This window comes from Rutilus rutilus (genome assembly GCF_951802725.1).
Source record: "Rutilus rutilus genome assembly, chromosome: 2".
Classification (NCBI taxonomy): Eukaryota; Metazoa; Chordata; class Actinopteri; order Cypriniformes; family Leuciscidae; genus Rutilus; species Rutilus rutilus.
Genome location: NC_140210.1, coordinates 27,673,443 through 27,692,522, shown reverse-complemented (window position 1 = coordinate 27,692,522; position 19,080 = coordinate 27,673,443). Strand labels below are relative to the sequence as shown.

General features: G+C 38.2%; 1 protein-coding gene across 1 annotated transcript; it reads right to left on the bottom strand.

Moving 5' to 3' along the window:
• Positions 1 to 6,704: 6,704 nt before the first annotated feature.
• Positions 6,705 to 19,051, bottom strand: slc2a15b (solute carrier family 2 member 15b). The gene is made up of 12 exons (XM_084402915.1): positions 18,900 to 19,051; positions 16,685 to 16,783; positions 15,714 to 15,874; positions 15,484 to 15,608; positions 13,611 to 13,756; positions 13,282 to 13,414; positions 11,521 to 11,708; positions 11,310 to 11,420; positions 11,007 to 11,108; positions 9,892 to 9,967; positions 8,546 to 8,673; positions 6,705 to 8,427 (listed from the first exon to the last, which is right to left on the bottom strand). The coding sequence occupies exons 1-12, from the start codon at positions 18,942 to 18,944 to the stop codon at positions 8,182 to 8,184; spliced, it is 1,560 nt and encodes a 519-aa protein (XP_084259041.1). The 5' UTR covers positions 18,945 to 19,051; the 3' UTR covers positions 6,705 to 8,181.
• Positions 19,052 to 19,080: the final 29 nt, after the last annotated feature.

Below are 19,080 nucleotides of genomic sequence, written 5' to 3'. Positions count from 1 at the left end.
GTGAAGCTGTACATGAGTGTGTGTGGCAAGGGGGTTAAATGTGACCCCAGCTTACACTGTGACCCCCACCTGGGTGGGAGACAACCACAAGATTGTTAGGGGACCACAAACCCTGCAGAATCATGTTCCTCTGACCCCATCTTCACTCCATCCTTTAAATTCTTCATCTTGCTCCATTATAAAGACCACACCTGTAGTGTGTATAAAATTATGAATCCTCTTAAGCTGACTAATGCAGTCATATGCGGTATTTGGGAGCAACTTTTAAATAAAGCATAAAAAAACCTTTGTGGGTGTTGTGCGACATTCAGAATTATAGAATTGTTTTCGTTTTTTTAATTCATAAGTGTGAATTTGAATTGAATTTGCCACATCCTAGAGGAAGTTCTTTCCTTAAGATTTTTTTTTTTTTTTTTGTTAATTTTAATTCTATTTCCTTCCAATTAAATTAAAATGTCAGTTGTGTGTACTATTTGCTACCTCAATTCACATTAAATAACATTTCAGGAATTATACTGAAATTTAAAAGTAATTGTCAATTTATTTTGGAATGGCATACAACCCTGCAGCCTCCACAGTTTATTATATCATTCACATGTAAATTTACAATGAGATCTTTTATTTTTCTGTCAGACACATTAGAACTTGAGATTGGCACATTCCAGGGGCATTTCTGTCCCTCTTCAAGTGTGTTAATCATCTAAGAATGCTAGCACACACACACACACACACACACACACACACACACACACACACACACACACACACACACACACACACACACACAGACATACCGTTATATGGGTCACCAAAAATCCAAAGAGTAATAACAGTAATAGAAAAATACCAACTAATAATTCTAATAATAATCTAATCATCATCATCAATCAATATATATATATATATATATATATATATATATATATATATATATATATATATGTATACAGTATATACATATGATTTGTCCCCAGGTGTGTCTTGTCAGCTTGTTACCTCTCATGGATGTATACCCCAGTGTTTCCTGTGTTAATTATCAGGTCATGTCCTGTTATGATGGTGTGCTCAGTTCTGTTTTGTTTCAGAAAAAAAACTCCTTGGCCGTGACAGGACAGGTAGAGAGTTCAGAGGGAGATGCAGACGTGTGTGTGGAGGCACTTGCCATCACAGGCAGCACCGATGACAGTGGAAGGACATCTGGGACCATCAGACTTGCGAGCACTGCGACCACCGGACTTAGGACCACTGTACTAGAGACCACAGGACTTGGAAGCACTGAGACCACCAGACTTGGGACCACCGGACTTGAATCCACTGGACGTGAGACCACTGGACTAGCGACCACCAGACAAGGGACCACCAGACTTGGAAGTGTTGAGACCTCCGGACTTGGGACAACCGGACTTGGGATCACCAGACTTGGGACCACCGTACTAGTGACCACTGGACTTGGAAGCACTAAGGCCACCAGACTTGGGACCACAGGACTTGGAAGCACAGAGATCTCCAAACTTCGGTCAACCAGACTTGGGACCACTGTACTAGGGACCACTGTACTAGGGACCACTGTACTTGGAAACGCAGAGTCCACCAGACTTGGGACCTTCACTGGACGTGAGACCACTGGACTTGGGATCATCTGACAAGGGACCACCGTACTTGGAAGTGCTGAGACCTCCAGACATGGGACCACCGGACTTGGGATCACCAGACTTGGGACCACTGTACTAATTGACCACCGGACTTGGGACCACTGGACTTGGAAGCACAGAGGAAGCACTTAGGACCTCCACTGGGCGTGAAACCACTGGACTTGGGACCAGACTTGGAAGTGCTGAGACCTCTGGACTTGGGATCATCAGACATGGGACCACAGTACTAGTAGACTTGGGACCACTGGACTTGGAAGGGCTGAGACCTCAGTACTTGGGACCACCGGACTAGGGACCACCAGATTTGGAACACCCGACTTGGGACCACGGACATATATATATATATATATATATAGAATATAGATAGATAGATAGATAGATAGATAGATAGATAGATAGATAGATAGATATTATAAAAAGAATAATATGAATTATATAATAATAATAATGATTTCCGGTTATCAGAGAAACATCATAATCTACAAATAACAGAACACATAATTCTGTGTGCAGTAATCTTTTTTTTCTTTCTTTTTTTTCTTCAACAAAAATACCTAACTGTATGAAAAATAAGACTTGGCTCTCCAGGGTTTCCTGTTGATGAAATGTCTGGAGTCACAGGAAGCCTAGACAGGTATGAAAAACATGCTGTGCCATTCAGGAAAGATAAGACAGAGCTGGAATTCCATGGCAAGTTTTTCAAGTGTTGAAAGCACCTGACTGGTATGTGCTGGTACTCTTGACAGTGAAAGAGTGGGGAATTGGGGAAATGGTGTGTGTGTGTGTGTGTGTGTGCGTGTGCATTTAGTAGGGGCGAAGGGCGGATGGATTGATGTAAGTGATAAGAGCTTGGACACTTGACACAATCTGTCAGTGACAGTGTGTTCTTGCATGTCTCAGGTGGAACTGAGAGGAGTGTTCATCGTTCATCAAACACTTTCTGTATCTGCCGCTCTGTCACTCAAAGCTCAGGAGGAGACGTGCTTGGATGCTCCACCCGAATCTCAGAGGGATGTCCCTGGATCACAAAACCAGTCACAAGTCGCACAGGTATATTTGTGGCAATAGCCAAATATACATTGTATGGGTCAAAATTATCCATTTTTCTTTCACTAGTTCACACTTACAAATAAGTCAGATAGAATAAATGCATATTTGGCGTGCTGTCCGAGGAGAGGGCTCCGGGCTCGGTATTCGGCCCGAACCCAGAGTACTCCCCCCGTATTCCTGGCTGTGAAAGATCAAGCGAAGGGTGAGGAGTCGGGGTGGTGGAGGGATGCTGAAACTGTCAAGGAAGTTAGGTGAGTTGACAGAGCGAATATATATATGCTTCCTCTCATGCTGATAGGGTAGACATGGTAATTGTTTGATGAGATGATTGATAGATTGGTTGATTGATTGATTATTTGAACGTGCTCCTCCCGAACTTTGTTTATAAAACATCATTTAATGCCAAAAATCAATAGGATATAAGTAAAGATCATGTTCCATGAAGATATTTTGTAAATTTCCTACCGTAAATATATAAAATATTTACTTTGTGAGTGAATGCAGCACAATCGTGAACATAAATGGACAATTTTGGACGATTTTCTAAATTTTCTGATTTTCAAATAGTTGTATCTCGGCCAACTATTGTCCTAACAAATATTTATTATTATTATTTATTTATATTATTATTATAGCTTATTTATTCAGCTTCCAGATGATGTATAAATCTCAATTTAAAAAAAATTGACCCATGTGACTGGTTTTGTGGTCCAAGGTCACAGTGGTGCAAGGTGATCAGATGACAACTCTACCATTCCTGTCACCTGTGGTGCTGGAAAATGATTCCCCGTGATGATGAGGCTTGTTCTATTCTGTGCAGACTATTCAGTTTTGTGTGCATGTTTATAGACTATGTAAAAATCTCAAAATAAATAAATAAATTGAGGTTAAGAATTATAACACCTCTCCATGGTAGAGTCCTTTTTTCTTTTGCCCTAACAGATCATTTGAAAACTCATTTAGGTTTTTAAACTGCATGGTGTCCGGGAACCCCTAGGGGGCCACAAAGGGATGCCTGAAAAATGTGGTTTATATCTCTATACATTTGAATAAAACAAACTGTTTCTCTTCAGATTTATACATCTAATACTGCAGATAATATTTGCAAGATCTTTTTTTTTTTTTTTATTATTATTTTGACTCTATAAATAATATAAAATAATATAAATAAATATTATTTAATTTTACAAACACCATGTGGTCTTTATATCATCAAACTTTCTTTCTCAGATAGTATTACAGCTGCATTTTATTTTTTAGGGAGGGAGTCCTTCACATGGGGAAGACCCCAGTTTTAGGAAACTGGTCATATTTATGTCCTGGACGCCCTCTGCTGTTTTTTCCTGCACATGCCATACTGTGGTCTTTCATTAATTCACACACCATAAATAAAGACTCACATGACATAAAAAGTAGTTGAATTAATACTTGAAAACAACATTTCAGCTGTAACAGTACTGACAAGTACAGTGCAGAATGTTTATATAAATATATATACACAGTGTACTTTCACATTCATATACATGTATATTGCTTTTCAGATATTTGACTTACATTGTTCTAATTTGGTTATTCAGTGCTGGTCAAAATGATTTGCCCCATTGGTAAATATGATCAAAGATGGCTGTAAAAAAAAAATATCTGCATTGTTAATCCTTTTGATATTTTATATAGAAAAAAAAAATATATATATATAAAAAAAATCGAACCTTTCATTGAAGTAAAAGAATTGAAAGTGGGGGGAAATCACATTATGAAATAAAGGTTTTTCTCCAAAACACGTTGGAAAAAAATATTTGCCCCCTTTTATTAAATAATTGTTCTTATTTTGAGTTTGGAGAACACCTGCCAAGAGATCAGAGACCATTCCTCCATACAGAATCTCTCCAGATCCTTCAGATTCCCAGATCCATGTTGGCACTTCTTCAGTTCAGCCCACTCATTTTCTATAGGCTTCAGGTCAGGGACTGGGATGGCCATTGCAGATGCTTGGTTTTGTGCTCAGTAACCCATTTTTGTTTTGATTTTGATGTTTGTTTTTGGATCACTGTCCTGTTGGAAGATCCAAACATGGCCCGTTATAAGATTTCTAGCACAGGCTGTCAGGTTTAGATTTTTTATCTGTTGGTATTTGATCGAATCCATGACGCCATGTATCTGAACAAGATGTCCAGGATCTCTGGCAGAAAATTAGGACCACAGCATTAAAGATACAGCAGAGTATTTCATTTTACACATGGGATACTTTTTTTATCCCTGTGTGCACCAAACCCATACTGTGTTTGCTGCAAAAAGCAATTTTTTTTTTTTGTTTGTTTTTTGTTTCATCTGTCCATAGAACATTTGAAAAGTGGAACTACTGGAACTTCAAACGGGTTCTATGGACAGATGAAACAAAACAAAAAAAAGCTTTTTTAGCAGCAAACACTTAGGATGGGTTTGGTGCACACAGGGATAAAAAATAAAAAATCCTATGTGTAAAATGAAATACTCTGCTGTATCTTTAATGATGTGGGTCTAATTTTCTGCCAGAGATCCTGGACATCTTGTTCAGATACATGGCGTCATGGATTCGATCAAATACCAACAGATAAAAAACAAAACCTGACAGCCTGTGCTAGAAACCTTATAACGGGCCATGTTTGGATCTTCCAACAGGACAGTGATCCAAAAACAAACATCAAAATCAAAACAAAAATGGGTTACTGAGCACAAAACCAAGCATCTGCAATGGCCATCCTAGTCCCAGACCTGAACCCTATAGAAAATGAGTGGGCTGAACTGAAGAAGTGCCAACATGGATCTGGGAATCTGAAGGATCTGGAGAGATTCTGTATGGAGGAATCGTCTCTGATCTCTTGGCAGGTGTTCTCCAAACTCAAAATACAAGAAGTATTTAAAGGAGAACTCCGGTCAATTTTAACATTGAGCTCATTTTTTTGTACATTTGGAGTGCTGTCAGTACAGAGAACAACAACAAAAATCGGTGTTGCCTACAACGTGTTATCCTCGTTTTAAAATTTGCACCCTGTTGACAAGTTTTAAACCTGCTTTTAGCCTCTTAACATCCTTGATGTGTCATTACAAGTGCACAGGTCATGTGAGTGATTCCTTCGGAGTGAACGCGGGTGAATCTGACTGCAGTAGATGTGAAAGATATCAATAAAAATGATGTTAATTCGGCCAGCACGTTTATACCTGTATTTACATCCTGTTTTCGGTCGAAGTCCACAGTAGTCGATTGTCGAGTTCACGCGCGTGATCATAGGTACTAAACCTAGGCGCGTGAACTCGACAATCGATTACTGTGGACTTCGACCGAAAACAGGATGTAAATACAGGTATGTGCGCTGGCTGAATAAACATAATTTTTTATATATTTCTTTCACATCTACTGCAGTCAGATTCACCCGCGTTCACTCAGAAGGAATCACTCACATGACCTGTGCACTTGTAATGACACATCAAGGATGTTAAGAGGCTAAAAGCAGGTTTAAAACTTGCCCCATTGAAGTCAACAGGGTGCAAATTTTAAAACGAGGATAACAAGTTCTCTGTACTGACAGCACTCCAAATGTACAAAAAAATGAGCTCAATGTTAAAATTGACCGGAGTTCTCCTTTACAACCCATAAAAGTGGCAAATAATTGTTTCCGACGTGTTTTGGAGAAACACATTTATTTCATAATGTGATCTCCCCCCACTTTCAATTCTTTTACCTCAATGAAAGGTTAGATTTTTGCTATTTTTTTTTTAAATAAAATATCAAAAGGATTAACAATGCAGATTTATTTATTACAGCCATCTTTGATCATATTTACCAAGGGGACAAATAATTCTGACCAGAACTGTAATTATTTTGTTAAGTGTGACGGGTGCATAGCCCACCTCACATATTTGGCCTCTGCCATGGTTTAAATTGGTTATTTTTAAATTTAAACTTTGTTATTTATTTAAATCCCTTACTATAAAGATAAAAAAATTTAAAACACAGGACAAGTTAACAAGTTAACAGTTTATTAAGTCTTGAATGTACAGAAGGGTGCACACTTCTTATATTCCTCTTTACTGTTTAACTCTACCTAGATTCCTCTGGTCCATGGTGTGAGAGGGAAAGGGGATATGCTTCAGTCTCCCAATTTGTGCTGTTCCAGAGGAAATTGAACTTTATTTTATTTCATTCAGTATAAATTGTTGTTTGGGGTTTATTTGGTAAAGTATTATTTTTTAATTTACCTCTATTTGTGTTTGGTAGAGGCTAAATAGGTATTTACAGCAGTGTTGGGAAGAGCAGAGGTTTGTCAGAGATGTCCAGCCACAGTAACATCATGACCTGCAGATCTTAGTGTTTTTGTTTTGTTGTTACTTTGTTAACTTCAATCTTAAGTCTTTGATTTTTGTATGGACTTTGTTTGGAAATTATCTTTGTTACATCTGCCCCTGTATATTATTTTGTTGTTGTTGTTGTTCTTGTTCTTCTTTTTTTGGAATAAAATAAACCTTCTTTTCATCTGTCCACTACCTGTCCTGCCTGTTCTTGGCCACGACCACCACATTAACTATAATAAGGCTGCGATTAAAACTTCTGAATGGACAGTGGTAGTAATAATAATATTAAAACTTTTAGCCATGTTGTACCTGCCTGGTCACAGATTTCAACAGGCAGGAGGAATAGAAATCCTCTTTATCTTTAAATATACAAACCAAATAAGAAGCACTTGACAAGTTCTGAACAAAGGTTATTTGTAATTTAGCTCATGTGCTCTTATCCGAAGAGACTTGCAATACAGAAACAGTTCCCTGCAATGCAACCTGAGGACAGTTATGTGGAATCAGAACCCATATGCCGTTATTTTTCCATGGAACACACTTTACAATTTTTATCGTCACAAATCACAAATGATTCTTTACTATACTAAAAAGGTTCATGGTGACTATGGGTCGTCACACCCCACAAAAACTCCATAGAGGAACACAGTCATTCAAAAGTCCAAAAATGTCCAATCCCAAACTTTTGAACAGCAGTGTAGTCCATATGACTTTTGCTCTATAGACTGTTCTAAGCCTTCTGAAGGCATACGATAGCTTAGTGTGAGGAAGCTCACAGACAGTTCAAATTAAATGTGGAGAATAATGCAATTTTGTAGCTTTCGATAAAATGATGACATCTTCAAATGAACTCTCAAATATGGCATCTAATATGCAGTTTTGACATTTGGTTGGCAGTCAAGCAACGATGTCTGATGTTGTTGATTTCCATCGAAGCTCCATTTTTGTCAGACAGATGTGAGAAATGTGTCTGATCATAACACAAACTATTGTATGGCTTTCAAAAGACCTGCATTTGGGCTGCTTTACTGGTGCTTTTGTAGTAAATACTCCACAGACTAATTCTTAAATGAAAACATCACATTCTCACGGCACTCAGAACAGTGTTTTGTAGCACCAGAACACAGCATACGGCCCTCTTTTCTTACAACTATTTCTCTATTCTGTCCATTTTTTCAGACACCAGTGCTCCATACCCATTCATATTTTTGAGCCTGAGTTGGTCAGTGGTTCCCAGCGGCTGGTTTTCAATTTCACAAGCGTTTCTTAAGGCGAACAGCTCACTGATCTCCACAAAGGTTTTGTTCTTTGTTTCAGGGATGATGAAGTAGACGTAGGCTGCCACCCCCACACACACAGCACAGAACACAAGGTAACAGTACGCTCCAGCTGACATCTGAAATACAATACAATATCATTTTAACCTGGAAATGAACAACAAACTTGTCTCTCAAATTAGCATGCTGACAACATAGTTCGCAATATACAGCGAGCTCCTTGAAGGAAAGGCGTACCTGAAGGAACGGAAAGACAAATCCCACAGTGAAGTTTGATATCCAGTTGAGAAATCCTCCAACAATGTAGGCAGAAGGTCGATGGGATTGTGTAAAGAGCTCTCCTGTCATGAGGAATGGGACACCAGCTGTGCAGGAGCAAACATAATAGCATCAAAGTCATATTAAAGGGTTAGTTCACCCAAAAATTAAAATTCTGTCAGTAATTACTCACCCTCATGTTGTTCCAACCGCGTAAGACCTTCGTTCATCTTCGGAACACAAATTAAGCTATTTTTGATGAAATCTGAGCCATGTTTCACTCCTCCATAGGCTTCTATGTGACCGAAACTTGCTGGCCCAGAAAAGTTATTAAAGAGATCGTTAATATAGTCCAAGTGACTCCAGTGGCTCAATCTTAAGTATATCAAGCGACGAGAATACTTTTTGTGCGCAAAAACAACAAAAATAACGACTTTATTCCACTATTCATTTCCTTCTCTCTGGACCTCTAGTTGGTTCGCATAGTGTTTTTGCGCAGCGCGTCTGTGTTACACGTCACCACGTAGGCTCACTATTGGCCGACGCCGGTCATGTGTGTGTTGCGTGATGACGTGCAACACAGACGCGCAGCGCAAAAACACTACGAGGCCCAGAGAGAAGGAAATGAAAAGTGGAATAAAGTCGTTATTTTTGTTTGTTTTTGCGCACAAAAAGTATTCTCGTCGCATGATAAACTTAATGTAGTGCCACTGTAGTTACTTGGACTATTTTAACGATGTTTTAATAACTATTCTGGGCCGGTGAGTTTCGGTCACACTGGAAGCCTATGGAGGAGTCAAAATTCTGTCAGATTTCATCAAAAATATCTTAATTTGTGTTCCGAAGATGAACGAAAGACTTACATGGTTGGAACAACATGAGGGTGAGTAATTACTGACAGAATTTTCATTTTTGGGTGAACTAACCCTTTAATAAGATATATTTGAAGTCATTTAAAAAGCAACACAACTATATGATGAATTATGTAGCATATACATAGTACATGACTCAACATGTTCTTTTGCAAACAAAATACAAATATACTCCTTCACCAGCAGGTGACAGTAGTCTATCAAATAAAAGGCTTAATCGTAACAAACTGTGGCTTCATTTCAGAATATGTATAATTAGCTGCAGCAGTAAATAACAATGACATCTATTTACAAGGAAAGAGCATTAAACCATGTCTGACAGAGTTCATTTTGCTAGTATCATTCCATAAATATAACTTATTTAAAACAAACAAATATAAAGGGCAACTTTTAAGAGTAAGATGTACATGAAGGCATGAAAATGAGAAAAAGAGAAATTCCTGAGATCCTCACCAGGCCCAATGCAGAATCCAGCGATGATTCCAACCACACAGGCCACACTGATGTACCGCATAAAGGGTAAATGAGCCTAACCAAAGACAAAAGTACAGGAGATCAAAATATATAAAAGAAAAAAGAAAGTTTGAGGTCAGTAATATATATTTTTTTTCCAGAAGGAATGCATTAAACTGATCAAAAGTGAAAATAAAGACTTAAATTCTTACGAAAGACTTATATGTCAAATAAATGCTGTTTCCATCATGGTTTTTAACAATAATATTAACTGTTTTCATTGGTCAACATTGGTAAAACAAGAAATGTTACAAATCAGCATTTTAGAATTATATTCTGAAGGATCATGTCACACTGAAGACTGTAATGGCTGAGTAATGAGCTTTGCCATCACAGGAATAAATTACATTTTGAAATATATATTAAATTAGAAAACTGTTATTTTAAATTCTAACAATATTTCTGTCACGCCTGACAGCCGGAGTCCCTATTATGACCACTCCCCCCACCTTTGCCATTCCATCATGAACTACATTTCCCATAAACCTTTTCCTGGAATCATTACTTGTGATTACATCCACCTGCATGTCTTTAAGTCTTGGAGCAGTCCATAACAATTTCACACTATGTCAGCTTTTATTGTTTTTTCGATCATATAAATGCTGCTTTGATGAGCAGAAGAGACTTGTTTATACACACACACACGCACACACTCGGTTTTGCTATCTTTGTGGGGACTCTCCATAGGCGTAATGGTTTTTTATACTGTACAAACTGTATATTCTATCCCTTTACACTAACCCTACCCTTAAATCTACCCATCACAGAAAACTTTCTGCATTTGTACATTTTCAAAAAAAAAACATAATTTAGTATGTTAATAAATCAATCCATTTCCCTCGTGGGGACCGATGACTGGTCCCTACAATGTAGGTGATTTCAGGTTTTACTATTTAAGTGGTTTTACAAGATAAATCTTGCTAGACTTTGTACATTTTCTAAAAGTACCTTTAATATACAATTAGTTAATAATTAATAACTAATTAATACTTAAGTGTAAAAAATTATTGAGGTCATTGAGATAAGAGCAAGTAAATATTGGTGATCATAATTACCTGTAACATGAGGGAGAAAGTGATTCCAGCACAGCACACGCCCATAAAGCTGAAGCCACCGATCATCAGAGGCCTCCTACCCACACGCTCAATAGTAAAGCACTGGACAATTCAGAGAATAATCAGATTATGAATTACTCAGTGTTACTTAAGAGCCAGTAATATTATCAAACGTTAAAACTGCCATTCTCTCAGCACAGAACCTAATATGTATGTACAGAACAATCACATTTGCAAAAAACAATGTAACTTGGTTTCCTAATAATTACGGTATGCCTTTGATGTCAGTCATTGTGTTCTCACCCCTACGAGTCCAGCGATGACTTCTATGGCTCCAGTGCCAACGGTTGTGTACTGAATCTGAGGAGCAGGAATGCCGGCATTCTCAAAGATGGTATTGGTGTAAAACCAGATCTAGAAACAGAAACCAGGTGTTCCATTTTATTATCTCAAATAACGTCATTGCCATTTTATGGTAATTGTCATAAGCAGTACCACTGTTAAAAACACACACCGCATCGATTCCGGACAGCTGCATCCCAGCATTGACCACAATGACTGTAACAAGCTGCCAGCGAACAGAGGGATCCCTGATGAGCTGCAATACAGAGACAGTGTCCATTGAGGACAAGGAGCGCTGCTCTTCCTGCATCTCCTCTACCTCAGCCTGGATGTTAGACTTAGTACGGTACCACTTCAGTGCTGCAAAGAGGAATCAGAATCTGAGCGTCATTATATAAGAGTATCGGCTCATCGGATCATGTCAGAACACCAGTGAATCAGAACAGTAGAATACAACAGATCACTTTGGACTAAAGCATCCGCGTGTGAAAAAGAAGTATGCTTAAAGTCCCTCTGTGGTGAAGTTTTTAATGCTGTTAATACATTTATGTGGTATTATGATGTGTGGTTGTATACTGTGTGGTGATAAGCCATGTGCAAATTCAAAAGTACAGTACAGTACAGTATTACAATGCTGGCCTACTTGCACACAACCCAGCAAGACCATGCTGTGAACCAGCTTCACCAACTCCGTTTTGCTTGAAAACAGCATGAATATGCTGGTCCACCAGCTGAACCAGCACTATACCAGCATAAACCAGCCTGGACCAGCATGGAATCCATGCTGGTTTATGCTGGATTTTTCAGCAGGGTATACATCTTCAGATATGCTTCATTTAGGAACTCAACATGATGTTAAGCCTCATAACATTATGAGCTACATTTTGCCATGATGTCAATATCAAAATCATCCCCTTAAATCATGCACAAATATATCATAATTCTGTATGGAAATGTCTTTGTTTCTACTTCTACTTTTCTCTAATCCTGTCACATTCTTTGCTGTCAGTGAGTTCTCCACCTGGTAGCTGCTGTATGACTGATAGGCCTTTGTAATGGCGCCATTATCTGAAGAGATCACAGTAAGGAGAATAACTATAATCTTTCATGAGAGTCTCCTGGTCTGGCCACTAATCCCTCCAACACAATTCAGTCAGCTTTAATGCAGTGAAGTGAGAGGAAACATTCAAAAGGATTTCAAGAATCCATTCTTTTCACGGAAGATTTTAAGGTTTTTTTTGGGGGGGCTTTCAAACTTGACACACCAGAGGATGCGTGGTCAATGTTTTCCATGCAATTATAATGAATGGGCACTGATACAAAAGCACCAATAAAAGTATCATCACACTAGTCCGGGCAACTTATGTGCTGTATAAATCTTCTGAATTTAGACAATAGCTTTCTGTGAGACAAAATTTTGTTATTCACTGATAATCTTCATTATATTCTCAAAAAATCACCTTTTGTGTTCCAGAAGAAGGAAAGTAATAAAGATTTGGAACAACATGATCCACCGTCCTCTCTGAATAGGTACTTCTCTTGAATTAGTAATGACTTTGTGACCACTAAAAAGTACATTCTATATATAGTATGAATGTGTGTAGCATGAATGTAATCCGGACGTACTATACAACATCCCTCATGTTGTCACTGTCATGTGACCAGTGTCAGTTGGGTCGCTGCACTGCCATTCACAAATCCTCTCTAATGGCCTCATGGGATAGTAAAGTGTCCATCGTTTGCACACTTCAGAATCTCGCCAGAAGCTGCAGAAGTCATCAGAGTACTGTCCGCCTACTGTTTTATGAATACTGTGAATTCAGACATACTACTCTTTTTCAGCTACTAAATAGTAGGGAAGTATGCAATTCCAGATGCAGCCATGATTTGGATATTTGGGTGAACTGTTTCTTTAAGTAAGAAAAGTCTTTACCTGTGATAGTGGCGTGAATATTCCGCTTTTCCATCAAAAGATATCTCGGACTCTCTGGGAACCACGGCAACAACATGAGCTGAATGAATGTAGGCACCACGACTAGGGAGAGAAACAGAGGCCAGTGCTCTTCCTGTGTGGAACAACCAAATGATAATGATAAGAAGACTTAACAAGACTAAAATCAAAGCAGTATCAGATCTGTTTAACATGACAAAACATGCTGGTACAACAAAAGTTAAAAATATATCAATCAATACAGTATATCTGAAATATTCATAACAGAGAAAGAAAATCAAATGTTTTAAAATGAAATAGAAAGGAACAACCTTGCCCAAGATCTCATGGAGTCCTAAAATCTGAGCGATGAACACTCCTATACAGATGAAGATGCTGGGCACGAGTCCTAGGAATCCCCGGAGATTCTTTGGAGCAATTTCTCCCAGATACATCGGCACAACGCTGAGAGCTATTCCTACAACAGCACAGCAGAGGAGGACATATCAGTACAGCAGAAAAATACATAAGATAAAAATTACTGATGGCTCTAGAAATCTAAGGGGAAAATTCAAATCCTAGACAGAGTCAAGAATACATTTTTACGAAGGAAAGAGGTTCCCTTTCTAAGGGAACAGCGACACTGCGTCATGGTGTTGACGCTATGCGAATGGCTTCAGCATGAGCCAGAGTCTGTGTGTAGTGACATGTGACGTGTAATGGCAAGCCATTGGCGAAGGACGAAGTCAGGTGACGCAATGCCGTGCATTCAAGTCTAGAAATAACACCTGCGCAAAAGTGTCACCAGCTTCTTGTCTTCAGAAGCCGCTTTGTCTGCCAATTTATATCCAAAACTGTCTGTCTCTGTCTGTTCAGAGCAGGAGTTAAAAAAGAAGTTTAGGAGATGTGTCTCGCTGTCCCCCCGATCTATTCCTGGGGAAGATGGACGCAAGTTTTTCCGCAAATGTTCTTTGGAGCACGCCCGATCAGCTCTCGAGGGGTAAGGTGATATTGCACCCTAGGCCAGATTACGTTCTGAAAAATGTTAATCGTTTTGGTGACCGCATTTAGTAAAAAAAAAAAAATAAATAAAAAACTATTTTATGTCCCACAGAAAAAAAGAAATGCATATAGATTTGGAATTGCCGTGAGTGTAAAAGATGACAGAATTTCCATGTTTCGCATTAAAGGCCTTAAAGGAACACTGCACCGTTTTTTGAAATAGGGCTTATTCACCTTCTTTCCTACATTTAGATAGGTGGGCAAACGCATTTTTGTCTCAGTGCATTCATTGGTTTAGTTTGACTGGGTCGGCGCGAGCTTAGCTTAGCATAATGAATGGAATCCTTTGTTGCCAGCTAGCATGTCATGAGTAAAAGTGATAAAAAAAAAAAAAAATGATTACTTCTTGTGGCCTGCGTATTCACAACGAGTACAAATAGCAATGCAGATTAAGACTAGGCAATTTCCTAGGCAGATATTGACTTGGGACTATATCAGGGGGAAGCACAGGCGAAGCACTGCTACTTGGGCGCAGAGATATCACGCAAAAACTCAAATCCCCCAACTTCCGTCAACATACCAGCGTGAATAGTAGCTGGCTATTTTTCCTACAGTAGACATAGTGAATGGCGATGAACATGGCAGATTTTGTGAGAGACGAAGAGGGTGACTTCTCAGACAGTCAAGAGCCAGAACCATACCTCTATGAACCAGAGTTTTCAGAAGAGGAGCTGCATGCTTTGGAAATGGAACGACAGGAGGAGGAGGTTGCGATCGCTCAACAGCCTGAGGACGTGAGGATGAGAGTCAACACGAACTGGTGGTAAGTGTGATATCTCTGTGCCCAAGTAGCAGTGCTTCGCCTGTGCTTCACCCCAATATAGTCCAAGTCAATATCTGCCTAGGAAATCGCCTAGTGTTAATCTGCATTGCTATTTGTACTCGTTGTGAATACGCAGGCCACAAAAAGTAATTCGTTTTTTTTTTTTTTTTTTTTTTTATCACTTTTACTCATGACATGCTAGCTGGCAACAAAGGATTCCCTTCATTGTGCTAAGCTAAGCTAGCGGTGGCGCTTCCAAACTAAAACAATGCATGCACTGAGACAAAAATGCGTTTGCCCACCTATCTAAATGTAGGAAAGACGGTGAATAAGCCCTATTTCAAAAACGGTGGAGTGTTCCTTTAAATGAAATGAATTACCTGAATGTATCCCTGTAATGAAGCGCCCAATGATGATCATCTCTGGAGATCCACATAATCGGCTGAAGCCCATCAGCCCTCCAGCGATAAACACCAGAACTGTGCTGTGTACCAGTGTCCCTTTCCTACAAATTAGGAAGATGCGCAAAACATTCAAGCAGCTATAAGACTTTAGCCTCGAAGCTGTGTAATGTATTAAATGTAGTTTATGTATAAACCGCAGACTCTACCTCCCAAATCTGGTAACCTGCATTCCCACTGTGAGAGAGCCAACCAGGCCTCCAATGGCAAATATAGAAACAGTGACTGAATACATAAGCGTGAGAGTCTCTTCATCCACTCCTGAGCCATTCCGCCTCACAATTGTTTGGTTAAAAAAGTCCTTTATATACTATGATAAGAGCAAATACAAAGAAATTATGACATTGGGTAGCTCTTAATTAATAGACATTTCTAATACCTTGTCTGGGCATTAACATTCATGCTTACACAATTATAATATATGATAGGCAGCGATATGAGATTCAGTTACCTAAATGATTTATACTAACTTATATCACACACTTAATTCAAGACAATTTCTCAGTTGTTTGCAATCAGATTTTAATAAAATGGGCCTCTAGTATTATGTAATTGAATGATAACGTAAAGAATGATAGCAAATCAAAATAGCAAGTCAAAATTACACAGTGCAGACAGATGTTGGCATAGATTAATGTATTCATCGTAGAGAAAAACTCACTCTCCCCAAATTTTTGCCATTGTCATATTTATTTAATCTAAATGAGCATGAATTTATGGTATTCATTTTTAGCTTCTCCATTACTCTTTCACAAGCTGCAGTTACACAAGCTTTCAGTACGATCACGCTCTCATACTTCTAGTCAGGACTCGTGACTTGTTGGCAAGAGTATGTACCATTTCAAGTAATGAAGATTTAATTATTTCAGATTATTTAGCACTAGTGTAGCGCCTATTGACATCTGTCATAGTTTAAATAGCCTTCATTCAAATGAAATGTTATGTCAGAGGGCACGTTTTAAGAGCATTATTAAAAAGCCCTCAATCGACATCAGAAGAAAAGAAGTGAACAAACTGTGATTCAGTGTTTCAGCAAGTAAGTGTTTCAATCCAGCTGCATAAAAAACACGTTATGGTATGTGAGGCTATGTGAAAATTTGTGTTTGTTGGTGTCAGTCACCTGAGCAGGAGAATTAACCACAGCCAGGTTATAACCATAGAGCATGGAGCTCCCAAAGGAAGAGAGGAACGCTACTGCCAACAGGGATGAGGTTAGATGCTGGAGAAACATGTGACAGAGACAACCATTTTTAATAACATTCCTTCATGTTTTTGGAATTAAACTTTTCAGATGATGTCTGGCACTTAGATTAAGCACATTATATGTTTCTAACATGAGGGTTTATTTTTTTTATCACAAGGAATCTGTTTTGGTAAGAATAGGAAACTATATGCAAATGAACAGACCTTTCTTTAATCACAAATTCTCCCTATAAGCAGCTTTTGGCTGTTTTCAATGCTGTTGGCAATGGTATAGGCAGCATGAGTAGATTACAGAAATATTTGCATTTCAACAAACACTGCAACAAACATGGACAATGAAGTAAGAATTTTCTATCTGGAGTACAAAATCACACTTTAAGCATAAACGTGTTAACTTGTTTAAAACCAGTACACTGAGTCTGAAGTATTGGACTCTGGCACTGATCCATTTAGCATGTGACTGCATAAGCGTGAAAGTGGACCATGACTAGATCTGGCATGGGTGTTCACTGCCCAGGCAAACTGAGTTACAATAATTATCCTGCACATGAACAAAATTCTCAACACTATCACAACCTGCTAAAAGTGTGAAAGCAGTTAAGTGGAAGAAATTCTCAGCTGCAGGAGATGGAAGAACTGGAAAACTGAAACCATGAAGTTTGTCATGTGTAAAAAGTGCAATAATAGAAATTCAACAGAAATCCCTTTGTTATATTTTACAAACCATCTTTGTTCTGACTTATAGTGGTAGTATATATTGTAGTATGAAAGACTAATTTAAATTAGTAATGCATTGTTGGAGACTGACATTCAAAGAAATATTTTTAAAAAGCAGCTAATTGTTTCCAAATTGTCTCATGAGCAGCTGAAATAAAGTAACAACATGTAAGCAGGATCTGAGGTCACATTTACTCAAAATTGTATGGGTGGGACCTTGTCACAGGGCCCAAAAAGAGAACAGGGTTCTCAGTAAGAAAGCTTTTTCTGCATCAGGCACAAGATGTTCACAAGATGCAGTACATTTCTGGAATTTTTCAGTGCATAGAGAAATTGAGCCATAACAGTAACCTTTCAGATTTTGAGTCAATGGTTTCTTAAAGTCATATATAATGTGTTTACATCATTCATTCCAATAACTCCATTAAAAAGGTAATATTTATCTTCGCATAAAGAGTTAGGGTGCCTCCTGCATACAGCCTTATACCTTTGTCGTCGTATTTTTGCTTAAAAAAAAAAAAAAAGGTTGTAATGTTGTGATTAATCGCTGAGTTTGGTTTGGTGTATCTTTTTTGAAGAATTTTTAATCCCTTCACAGAAAATGAATGGGAAATATAGTTCCAGTGTACTGCATCCAGGTCCGCATGACAGCTTTCACATTACCAATTTTACATGCAAACCATGCATGCTCTGTTTTGACTAAACCATAAATTAATTTATAGACTCTCTAAAGAAATTTCTAATGTTGGGCTTCCTTCACAGAAGTGTGAAAGCACAAACCAAGGGTTCATGAGCCATTCTATATGCTGATTGGCTGGAGGCATTCTTTAGCAATAAAAAAATTAAATAAAATTGGGGCTAGGGAGATATTAAGAGCAGTGCTAGTACAGGTAACTGAGGTACACATGCTTACGAAATTGGGCATCATTAGCTCTCTAAGATACATAAGAGTATAATAAGCGTTTATATTAACTTTGAAAAATACATAATCTATAGCCTACATCATTAGAGTCAATAGACAAAGTCAATAACTTTTAAATTGGCAATAAACAGGCAAATAAATAAACAGGCAATATGCACTTCCCAAGTTGGGTTTAGATTAGTTACAGCTTTTATAGAGAAGACATTGCAGGTAAAATAAAGGCTTTGCAAACAATCACACCTACAAAACAATTTTTTTTTTTTTTTTTATACTGCCAATTTCTCCATGTCAATGCGAAGGAATTCCAAAGATGAATAATGACATGATAGAGCCTTTTAATCTAGAGAAAACATCATGTTTTGAATGTGTTTTTTCTCTCTTGCGTCTCAACGTCGCGTCAGAAATTAAAGACACTACAGAATTTGCATGTATTAATAATAATAATAATAATATAATAATAGCCTAATATGCAAAGTAAATTAGGCCTACTTACCCCTCTAGATTTCCCATTAGGATCTATCAAAACCTCCTCTGCCATATGAGCACAAAAGAAAGAGGCCCTCTGAATAAAACTCGAATGAGAGCGGGTATTGTTTTTCCCTAAAAACTTTATACCACCGGCATCCCAGTGCAGGCTATTTCGGGAAAGAAGGCGTGCTGAATTATGATGTTCA